Below are 11,535 nucleotides of genomic sequence, written 5' to 3'. Positions count from 1 at the left end.
GGGCTGCTGATCATTGAGAGAGTGCAGAAGGAGGACGGGGGTCTGTACGAGTGTCTGGCCAGCAACCATGAGGGGGAGGTGAAGACCGCTGCCGTGGTCACTGTGCTGGGTGAGTCAGCCGCTGCGTCCTCCGGGACCACACAGCACAGTACTGCAGTGCGTACTGCACAAACCTCAGCAGGAGAGTCAACACACCTCATCAGCACTGCACTGTGAAGCTCGTTTTACTTCTAATTTCCTTCCAGTATTATATGTATATAGTGAATCTGTGTGTAATCTGTATTGTAAGAAGGGGTTTCATTCAGTATGAACACACTGAAAATTTTTTTAATTAAATTTTTCAAACTCCTTTTAAACTCTTTATCCATAAAGAGTTAAACAGCACTGCCACACAAGCAGAGTAACATGATCACTCTAAAACATGGAATCACATATCTGTCAGGTTTAGCATTACAATAAAATTAATACACACATGCCAAGGTTCCCCTCATGATTTTATGGTGAGTATTTAGTATTTAATAATAATATTTGTATATTCATAGTTATATATTTGAATGAGTTTCCAGCTCCCACAGTAGCTGATATTTGCTCAGTATCTCAGGTCCCACCTGCTGAAACTGCCCTCATTACCTCCTCACACCTCTCAGGTGAGGAGGAGCCGAACCTGGAGGTGACTGTCCTGGTGTGCACGGGCGTGGCCGCCATCTTCCTCTGGTTGCTGCTGGTCCTGTTCATCTGTAAACTGAAGAGGGTGAGACGAAGCCTCTCCAGCCCTCACTACCTAACCCCAAAAACTACCCCTAACCCTAATGCTAAACCCTAACCCTAACCCTAAACCTTAACCCTAACCCCAAACCCTAACCCCAAACCCTAACCCCAAACCCTAAACCTAACCCTAACCCCAACCCTACACACAAAAAATCCAGCACTAGGGTAACAAAAAACTGTCTACCCAAGGGCTCCAGTACACTGAATGGCCAATGCAAACTTTTCTTTTCTAAGGGGCCCTCACAGAGGACAACTTAGGAAAAAAAAAGATTTTTCCTAACCTAACCCTAAACCTAAACCCTAACCCCTAACCCCAAACTCTAACCCTAACCCTACACCCTAACCCTACACCCTAAACCTACACCCTAAACCTTAAACCCTAAACCCTAAATCCTACCCCTACCCCTAAGCCTAACCTCAGACATTTGTCCTTCCTGTGTGTTACTGTGGTGACTCTCTGTGGATATTAGATAAAACATACTACAGTCACCCACCACCAGCACACATGTACACACAGCCATTGAGAATGATGCCAGTGCATTATGAATGGGTCCTATTGCTATTAATGTGAACAGGAGAATGGAAGTTATAATGCAAGTGACATTCAGTTACAATAAAGAAGAAAAGAAGGCAATATTTTATTTGCTTAACCTCATTGTTTTACATATTAATAGTGATGGTCCCGGCACGTACATTTTATCGGTATTCAGTTTTTGAGGACAGAAGTTTAAATGTCATTTTGACTTGAGCTCATTCGCAGGGACAGCAACTCATGTACTGTCTTTCCACCTCCAGCCGGGCTCTGCAGACATCAAAGCAGGCTACCTGTCCATCGTCATGGCGCCGGACGAGCTTGGGCCGGACGAGCAGGGAGCCCCCCTGCCGTATGACGGCAGCAGATGGGAGTTTCCCCGGGACCGGCTGCGGCTGGGTGAGACCTGCGCCCCACAGGGGCGCCCAAACCACTGATCCAGGATCAGACAGTAAAGGCCTGTCCTTATGCCAACTAATACATAATTATTAGTGTACACAAATATAAACAGCTCTACAAACTCCACAAATCAAAAACTAACCTTAGGTCAGTGGTTTGGAACAATATACTACAACCATAGAATCCTACAAAATCCAGTAGAATTCTACTTTCTAAGGAGAATGATTTCATTTATACATAAATATGCAAGGCCAGGAAGTTGCTCCTTTGGGTGGGCCAGGATGGTGAGTGGAGGTCTTCCTGCCCAGCACAGACCTGCCTCTGTGGGCCGGACTGCAGGCCACTGTTTGAATGACAGGCCTCTGTCTCGGAGGACAGGGTTCTGAGAGTCAGAGTCATGACTCCCTCGGGGAAAGAGCTTATACCCTGCACCCTCTGTCTCTTTCTTCCAGGTAAAACTCTGGGACATGGAGCGTTTGGTAAAGTAGTGGAGGCATCTGCATTTGGGATCAACAAGCTCTCAACCTGCAAGACAGTGGCAGTCAAAATGCTGAAAGGTAGCATTAGGGCTGGCTAACTCAGTCACTTCAGAATCCTGATCATTCCCTTTGAATAGTTTTCCTTTAGAGGCTGTAAGTCTGGTGCTATAATCACAACTAATCCTTTTAAAAAATGCAAACAGTACAAGGTTGTTTAGCAGAAAACATTGTCTCATAAGTATGTGCTCTCGTGTGTGAATGCGGCTGCATTATATACATGTGTGTATTTGACAGGAGGAGCCACTTCCAATGAGTGCAGAGCTTTGATGTCTGAGCTGAAGATCCTGATCCACATCGGCCACCACCTGAACGTGGTGAACCTGCTGGGGGCGTGTACCAAGCCTGGCGGTGAGGGCGGGGCAGCAGGCCAGGGGGTGCGGCTCAGGGCAGGGTACCGGGATCAAGGGAGGGGGTTCAGAGCGGGGCAGTGGGGTCAGGGGGAGGAGTTCAGGCAGGGCAGCGGGGTCAGGGGGAGGGGTTCAGGGTGGGGCTTGGGTGACTGACAGGCCGTCTGACTGTGATGCTCAGCCACAGACACCCCAACTGCACTCAGCTTTCACAACTGCAGAATGTAATCAATGTCTGGAACAGCCACAGTACGTCTGAGAAAAAACATGTTTCTGACCCAAAAACTCTGCTCTTGGCTGTTTTGCACATGAAGTTTAAATAGTGGAATTCACAGGTATCTAATGAGTAACAAGCACAGGTTGTAAAGGAGCTTTGTTGTGGATTGTATGCTGACTGACCCACTCTCTTCATCACAAACAGGTCCTTTGATGGTCATAGTTGAGTACTGCAAGTATGGAAATTTGTCCAACTACTTACGGAGTAAGAGGGGTGACTTCATCTTCAATAAGGTAAATCTCAGATGCCCTCCTGACCTCTGACCCCATGCAGTAACACACCTGTGTCATGTGACTGATGTGGGTGACCTCTGACCCTGCTGGCAGAGCTTGGGAGGGAAGGCAGTGGCGTCGGGTTCGAGCGGCGAGCTCAGTGATCTCAGTGAGCTGATGAAACGCAGGTTGGAGAGTGTGGCCAGCACAGGCAGCTCCACCAGCTCTGGCTTCATCGAGGAGAAGAGCGACTGCGACTCTGAGGAAGAGGAGGAAGGTATCGGCCCAGAGGCTTCCTTCCCCCGACCCAAACACCCCCCCCCCCCCCCCCCCGCCCCCACGGTTTCCTGCTACTGTATGTCAGGACGCTTCCTCCGTTCGGGAATATTACTCGTTTCATACGGGCCGCTGACACACGCTGCCTTTGAGCTGCTGCTCTGCTCCTGATTGCCCTGGTCCATCTGCAGGGCCGCTGGACTCTGAGTTCAGTGTGATAAACTGTTTACTCAGGTGGAGTAAGAGAGAGAGAGGCAGGGAGGGAGGGAGAAGCACAGCACACACACTCTGCAGGTTTGGAAGCCCAGCTGCTCACACACACACTCGCAGGCTTGGAAGCCCAACTGCACATACACTCTGCAGGCTTGGAAGGCCAGCTGCTCAGACACACACTCTGCAGGCTTTGAAGCACAGCTGCATACACACTCTGCAGGCTTGGAAGCACAGCTGCACACACACACTCTGCAGCCTTTGAAGCCCAACTGCACACACACTCTGCAGGCTTGGAAGCCCAGCTGCACTGCATGTTTCTCTCCTGCTGAAGGCGGAAGGACGTGTCTCTGAGTTTCTGTGAAGATGAGCACAGCGAGAGGTTATTGTATCTGCAGGGTGATGCAGCTGCAGCTGTGTTTCTATCAAACCAACACTGACGAGCAGCCTCGTTTAAAAGTGAACAATGGAAAGTTTCTCTTTTGATCCTGCATCCTTTGCCTTGCTCTGGATGTCATGACCCTGTCTCTCTCTGTACTCCTTGGCAAAAGTATTTGGTAAATGACAAAATGCAAATGTAAATGTAAACACCTGAACAAGTTCTATTTTAAATTCAGGAGTCATTTAGTCAGTGTTTGATTGTCTGGAGGGATTGCCGTCTCTCTGCAGAAGCTGATGACCTTTACAGGAAAGTTCTGACAATGGAGAACTTGATCTGCTACAGTTTCCAGGTGGCCAAAGGCATGGAGTTCCTGGCCTCTCGAAAAGTACGCTCATCCTTAAGCCTATTATTACTACATTACAGCACAAGACAAATTAGATTTTTTTTTCATTTTTTAATGCATTCATTCATCTTGTTTAAAGGTGTAAATAGAGCCACCAAAGATGTCTGGGAGTGAATGCAAGCTTCCATTCTGTGGAAGTTGTGCAGGTTCACTTTGTTCTGAATCACAGTGCATGAGACTCACACTCGCACCATGTCCCATCAGCCACTGCTTCAGTGTTCAGTGCTGCACACTGACGGCATTTGGCTGGTGTGGAGCTGCTGGTGGAAGATCCTTATGAGACAGAGGAGTGTGGTGTGAAGGAGTCCTTTCCCTGGTGCACCAGAATATGCCATCAATAACATACTTTGTATACACTGTCCATTTGCTAAACAAATAAAGTGTTAAATTGAAATGAATTCCAATCCCTAACCTTTTGGCCATGATTCCTTACAGGGTTTTTAGAACCAAAGGTCATTATTTCTCATTTATTTCTATTTTTACAGTGCATTCATCGTGATTTGGCTGCCAGGAACATCCTGTTGTCTGAAAACAATGTTGTGAAGATTTGTGACTTTGGTCTCGCGAGGGACATTTACAAAGACCCAGACTACGTGCGCAAAGGAGACGTGAGTTAGCGGTCTTACATTCTGCAGGGAAGTTCAGTGAAATATGATCAGTATAATTTCTATGGTTTAACAGTCAGTTATTGCCTTCTTTGGAACAGGGTTATCTATCAATAAAATCTCTCACAAGCATTCAACATGGCTGACAGCACAGTAACATTCTATTGTTCTACTGTGATGGAAATCGCTCTGGATAAGAGCATCTGCTAAATGCATGTAATGTCCCTCTGTCTCTGTCTCTCTGTCTCTCTCTCTGTCTCTCTCTCTCTCCAGGCCAGACTGCCACTGAAGTGGATGGCCCCTGAGGCCATCTTCGATAAGACGTACAGCACCCAGAGCGACGTGTGGTCCTTCGGAGTCCTCATGTGGGAAATCTTCTCTCTGGGTGAATATCACTGTCAATTTCAATTTATTTTATAGTACCTGTAATACAGAAAAGCAGCACAAAGTCCTTTACAAGCATAATGAACAGAAATGAAAGAAATAGAATAAAACAAACAGAACAAATAGTGATGGAAAGGAAAGTCTGAGGACAGATAGATTATAGTTTATCTTCCCAGTACACACAGACCTCTATGAGGCATTAACTATTGTAAGTACAACAAACTTCAAAATACTTGCAGTCAGTCTTTTAACCAGATGGCATTTGCAGTTCAAGAGATGCACACATGAATGTAAAAGTATTGCACAAGTTTTAGTTCATCTGAATTTGTTCTGAGGTCTTGAACTTCCTGATCATGTTAGTTTATGTTTCATAACTGAAATATACTCAGTTTATCCGGATGTGACTTTTTCTGTAGTGAGAAACAGGAAATGATCACCTGCTTTTTCAAGGAGTGAGATGTTTAGATAAGAGCGTCTGCTAAATGCTGATAATGTAATAATGGGATGTAATGTGCCGTACAGGTGCGTCACCCTACCCGGGTGTGCAGATTGACGAGGAGTTCTGCTGCAGACTAAAGGAAGGCATGAGGATGCAGGCACCAGAGTACTCCACCTCCCAAATGTGAGACCCTAACCCTAAACCTATCCCTAAACCTTTCCCTAACCCCAACCCCAACCCTAACCCTAAACCTAACCACCTCCCAAATGTGAGACCCTAACCCTAAACCTATCCCTAACCCTAACCCTAACCCTAACCACCTCCCAAATGTGAGACCCTAACCCTAAACCTATCCCTAACCCTAACCACCTCCCAAATGTGAGACCCTAACCCTAAACCTATCCCTAACCCTAACCCTAACCCTAACCCTAAACCTATCCCTAACCCTAACCCTAACCCCAACCCTATCCCTATCCCTAAACCTAACCCTAACTCCACCTCTGTGGGGTCTGTGGGGGGAGCAGGGGTCTGTGGGGTCTCTAGGGGGGGGGGGTCTGTGGGGTTTTCTGGCTCATGGCCTCGGCTGCCACTCCCCCTCTCTGTTCCTGATGGAGCTGCTCATACACATGCAGCTTTTCAAAGTGCTGAATCACACACACGCAGCCTCTCAAAGTGCTGAATCACACACATGCAGCCTCTCAAAGTGCTGAATCACACACGCAGCCTCTCAAAGTGCTGAATCACACACACGCAGCCTCTCAAAGTGCTGAATCACACAAGCATGATCTCAACAGCACGGGATTGACCTTAAAGTGTCTCATTAACATCCAAAGAAATAAGGCAGAGGGCAGTGAGATCCTCACTGAAGATGTAGATGTATGCAGATAAATATGATGAATTTTAATACATCACCTCTCATTCCTGAGCTTTAATACATCACCTCTCCTTCCTGAACTTTAGTACATCACCTCTCCTTCCTGAGCTTTAATACATCACCTCTCCTTCCTGAGCTTTAATACATCACCTCTCCTTCCTGAGCTTTAATACATCACCTCTCCTTCCTGAACTTTAATACATCACCTCTCCTTCCTCTGGCTAACCTGTGACTCCATTGGCTGTCATGCTGCTTCCCCTTTTGCTCAGAGATATCAGGGAAGCAGCTAGCAGAGACCCACTGAACTCCCTCCAACAGGAGGGAAAGAGAGAGACTCAAACCGAGAGGAATAAAAAGAATAAAGCCCAACGATACAGGCCAGCAGAAGGAAATAATAACGCATCAACTTTGTTGTCGGGAATGTGTGTGGTCATGTGACTCTGTGGGCCGGGGCATGGCTGTGTGTGGTCATGTGACTCTGCGGGCAGGGGCGTGGCTGTGTGTCGTCATGTGACTCTGCGGGCCGGGGCATGGCTGTGTGTCATCATGTGACTCTGTCTTACAGATATCAGACCATGATGGAATGCTGGGGGGCGGAGCCAGAGCAGAGACCCACCTTCACAGAGCTGGTGGAGAAGCTGGGCGACCTGCTTCAGGCCAGCGTGCAGCAGGTAGAGTTACCTGGCCAGGTGCTTCAGCTGCTCAAAACTCATCAAACAGCAAGTCAGAAAACACATCAAACAGCAGGTCAGAAAACACATTATACACCAGGTCAGAAAACGCACTAAACACCAGGTCAGAAAACACATTAAAAGGTCCCCACGTGGGGTCTTTGAGAATATAAAGACCATGGTGTTTCATGGTGTTTGAACAGCCCTAATTGATCTATGTTATATACTAAATAATAGTAATCAATATGTTTAATATTTATCTATATTATACTGAAGGGAGATGCCTTGATGCCTTTCTAAACATCCTATTCCAGAGGACTCTTGAGAAATATTAATGCTGCCGCCAAAAATAGCTTTTCATAATGATCATGAAATCACTGATTTGCGAGTGAGTCACACATGTGAAGCAGAAAGGAGTCTCTGCTTCTGAAATACTATGGTAAGAGGGGGAGACAAGGACCAGCTATGTCTATTAATACATACAATACATTACATTACATTACATTACATTACGTCATTTAGCAGACACTCTTACCCAGAGTGCCTTCCAAATAAGTGCATCACTATGCTAAGAGTAGTTATCGAGAAGTATTACAGGAGGTCAGTAAGATACTGAGCTAAGTGCTAAACTAGTGTAGAGTGCTTTTTTTAATAGTAAGTAGGGATAGATAGGATAGAGAGGAAGGTGGACCAAAGATACAGCTTGAAGAGATGAGTTTTCAGCTTTCTCTTGAAGGCACCCAGGGAGTCTGTTGTATGAGACAGTCTCCCTGTATCGGCTCCTCAGTATCAGCTGCGGGGCTCACCTCTCCAGCCAAAACACAGACCCAAAGCTGAGGAGCTCCGTGTCTGATGCTGCCTCGCAGGCAAGCCAGATCAGAGAGAGGAGAAGGAGCTGAATGTACGGTCAAAGGCCTTCCTGTCTGACTGTGTGGCAGGCTGTAGCATACAGCCGAGAAAGGAAGGAAAGGTGGGAATGAAGGGATAACCAGCCCATCATCCGACTCGGATCCTCGTCCAGCTTCTGCCAATTTCAAATCTCACAGTCAGGAAGCTGCAGGTTCGTTTGCTGTAAATATGGAGCAGCATTATGAGGTGGGAATTCTCAGATCCCTGCAGGTTACACAGGAAACACTGTCCTTTTAATTAAACAGTGTCAGATTCCTTCTCTAAAATGTTATTGAAACACAGCGTTTTGTTTTTGCTGGACGCTGTTTTGTGGATCAGTGCTGTGCTCTCTCTGCCACCATGTCAGGATGGGAAGCACTACATCCCCATCAGCACAGACCAGCTGACCAATGAGGAGGTGACATCCCATAATGCCTCACTGCAGGACGCACCGTGCGGACACGCCTCTCCCCAGGATGCTGGGAGCACACGGTAGGGCGGAGCAGCCAGCTGCCTCCTCTTCTTTCCAAGTGTGTCAATCTTTTTATAGCTGTCTGTCACACCCTGCACCCCCACACTCTTCTGAAACTCAGAAGGATGTCATCCTTCTAAAGCATGAGTGAGTCAGGCTGGGGGCAGGGGAGTCGCAGGGGAGTCGCGGTTCAGAGTTCGGCTCCTGCCCCCCCACATGCATTTTCAGCCAACCACAGAGCTTGAAGTTTTGGCCACTCACAGTAGCCTTTGTTGAGAGCTTGTATTGCGCAAGTGTCTCCTTAAGGGTGGTGTAGAAAAACAGCAGTGACATTAGTCTCTGACTGAATCAGCCTTTGGCTGCAATTCACGGTATAAATAAAGATTTGTTGGAAATGGATTTTCCTTTCTCATACGTAATTTGCATTTAACTTCACCCAACTTTTGTATATGGCTGTTATGCATTCATGTTTGTCACCACGGCAACAATAATCACTGAGCCTGTGTAGGAGTAGAGGATGGGGTGTCTGCAGGCCTACACATATGCCCATATGCCTACAGCAACTACTGTCCACACTACAAGTCCTACAGTGCACCGGGAGGCAGATGGTGTCCAAATCCAAGTCAAGTAAATATAAGTCAACACACACACAGCACAGAATCACACACACACACACAGAGCCCAGAATCTCTCTCTCTCTCACACACACACACACACACACACAGCCCAAAATCTCTCTCTCTCACACACACGCACACACGCACACACACACTAGCGCTACCACAACGTCATACTCAGCCATGTGACCACTGCTACAAATTGCCGTGTGGGTCAGACCTGGAGATCAGCTGATTTAAAGCTAATCCCGTTCTACAACTGAAGACTAGTTTTGTTTCTCTTTATTGTTTTCGGTCTATTATCAGTGTCCTCTGCTTTCTGCATTCATTGTTCCTGGTCTCATTTTAAATTCTACATTTAGAAGTTTGATCTGTTACATGTGAATTATTTGATTGAGTATAATCTCATGTTTACATGTACATTTACATGTATTCATTTAGCAGACGCTTTTATCCAAAGCGACTTACATAGGTTATAGTTCTTTACAATGTTATCCATTTATACAGCTGGATATTTACTGAGGCAATTGTGGGTTAAGTACCTTGCCCAAGGGTACAGCAGCAGTGTCCCAGCGGGGATTGAACCGGCAACCTTTCGGTTACGAGTCCTGCTCCTTAACCACTATGCTACACTACCACTCCACTCATGTTGTTTGGTTTGGATGCCCTCTGGGACACATCCACATCTCCTTCCGGTCTGTAGAATCTGTTCTGTTTCCAGCAGGGTGAAAACGATGGGCAAAGGGGCGGAGTCTGTGCATACCCTGCCCCGCCCCGCTGTGGATCCCAAAGCAGAGGAGGCCTTCCTGCACCCCGGGCTGCAGAACCACAGCCCCCCGCCCGACTACAGCATCGTCATGAGCTACTCCACCCCACCCATCTGAGCAACTGCACCCTCCCTGACTGACTGACCTACTCCTGACTGATACTCTAATACTGACCTACTTCTGACTGATACTCTGACACTGACTTACTCTACTCTGATACTGACCTACTGCACTCTGAAGCTCTGATACGAAACTACTCCACTCTGATACTCTGACACTGACCTACTCCACTCTGAAACTCTGATACTGACCCACTCCACTCTGATACTAAACTACTCCACTCTGATACTGACCCACTCCACTCTGATACTAAACTACTCCACTCTGATACTGACCTACTCCACTCTGACACTCTGATACTGACCCACTCCACTCTGACACTCTGATACTGACCTACTCCACTCTGACACTCTGACACTGACCTACTCTACTCTGACACTCTGATACTGACCTACTCCACTCTGACACTCTGATACTGACCTACTCAGCTCTGATACTCTGACACTGACCTACTCCACTCTGACACTCTGATACTGACCCACTCCACTCTGACACTCTGATACTGACCCACTCCGCTCTGACACTCTGATACTGACCTACTCCACTCTGACACTCTGATACTGACCCACTCCGCTTTCTCCAGGCCACACACCATCAGCTGTCCTCTGCCCTCGTTCCTGGCTCTGCTCTCTCTCCAGCATCAGGGTATCAGTGTCTTTAGCAGGCTGCCATCCCCGTCATCCTCTCAGCAGAGCTCTGTGAAGTGATGTGTAAATCAAGAGCCAAGTATATCTGAAGGGAGCAAATGTGTAATAACAGTTCCTCTTGTTTTTATCTAGACATTTTGCTCATCTGCCAGGTTGGGGTAAGGGCTGGGTTTAGCATCAGGGACAGGAGTTGGCATTAGAGATTAAGGTGTAGGTTAGTTTTACTGATCCGCGTAAGGATTCACTTTAAATTTAATTAGTGAGATTCATAAATATGTCCACATTTTATAAATCTACATCTTGTGATTCAAAGTGCTGCTGAATTTTGATCAATCTGTGTTTAATTCCACGCATTCCTTATAAAACTCAGGTATTTATAAAACTTATGTTTAAAATTTCTCACACACAATGATGGCCCAGGTCAGCTGCACCTTGTTCAGCCCTGCTGGTGCAGAGTGCAGGGCTGTCTGAAAGGCACAGGAATTACAGACACGCTTCTCATTCTGTTTGGCTTTATCTTAGTAAATTTGTTTTTAATAAGGACAGACTTGCTTTTCACATTATTATTTTAGACACTAGTTTCAGTAGCAGAAAGATGAAAATGCCATGAAGTAGGATGAGGTAACATAACATTAGCAGGGCAGAGGGACTGCATCCCGGGACAGCTCCCCTGCCCCCGTGAGTCTCTGCAGTGATGAGGGGCTCG

The 11,535-nt window shown here is 46.8% G+C and overlaps 1 protein-coding gene across 1 annotated transcript in view; it reads left to right on the top strand.

The window, feature by feature from the left end:
• LOC118774592 (vascular endothelial growth factor receptor kdr-like) overlaps positions 1 to 10,261 on the top strand; it is a 51,764-nt gene extending 41,503 nt beyond the window's left edge. Inside the window, exons 18-31 of the mRNA XM_036523945.1 lie at positions 1 to 120; positions 656 to 751; positions 1,564 to 1,699; positions 2,152 to 2,256; positions 2,473 to 2,586; positions 3,007 to 3,095; positions 3,189 to 3,351; positions 4,230 to 4,327; positions 4,831 to 4,953; positions 5,224 to 5,335; positions 5,857 to 5,956; positions 7,213 to 7,318; positions 8,574 to 8,698; positions 10,017 to 10,261. The exon at positions 1 to 120 is cut by the window's left edge and continues 20 nt beyond it. Coding sequence (XP_036379838.1) covers positions 1 to 120; positions 656 to 751; positions 1,564 to 1,699; positions 2,152 to 2,256; positions 2,473 to 2,586; positions 3,007 to 3,095; positions 3,189 to 3,351; positions 4,230 to 4,327; positions 4,831 to 4,953; positions 5,224 to 5,335; positions 5,857 to 5,956; positions 7,213 to 7,318; positions 8,574 to 8,698; positions 10,017 to 10,179 — 1,650 coding nt within the window. The 3' untranslated portion in view covers positions 10,180 to 10,261. The remainder of the gene's footprint in view (positions 121 to 655; positions 752 to 1,563; positions 1,700 to 2,151; positions 2,257 to 2,472; positions 2,587 to 3,006; positions 3,096 to 3,188; positions 3,352 to 4,229; positions 4,328 to 4,830; positions 4,954 to 5,223; positions 5,336 to 5,856; positions 5,957 to 7,212; positions 7,319 to 8,573; positions 8,699 to 10,016) is intronic.
• The last annotated feature ends 1,274 nt before the right edge of the window (positions 10,262 to 11,535 follow it).

Source organism: Megalops cyprinoides, chromosome 3, assembly GCF_013368585.1.
Source record: "Megalops cyprinoides isolate fMegCyp1 chromosome 3, fMegCyp1.pri, whole genome shotgun sequence".
In the NCBI taxonomy this organism is placed as follows: domain Eukaryota; kingdom Metazoa; phylum Chordata; class Actinopteri; order Elopiformes; family Megalopidae; genus Megalops; species Megalops cyprinoides.
This window is presented reverse-complemented; position numbering and strand designations above follow the sequence as displayed.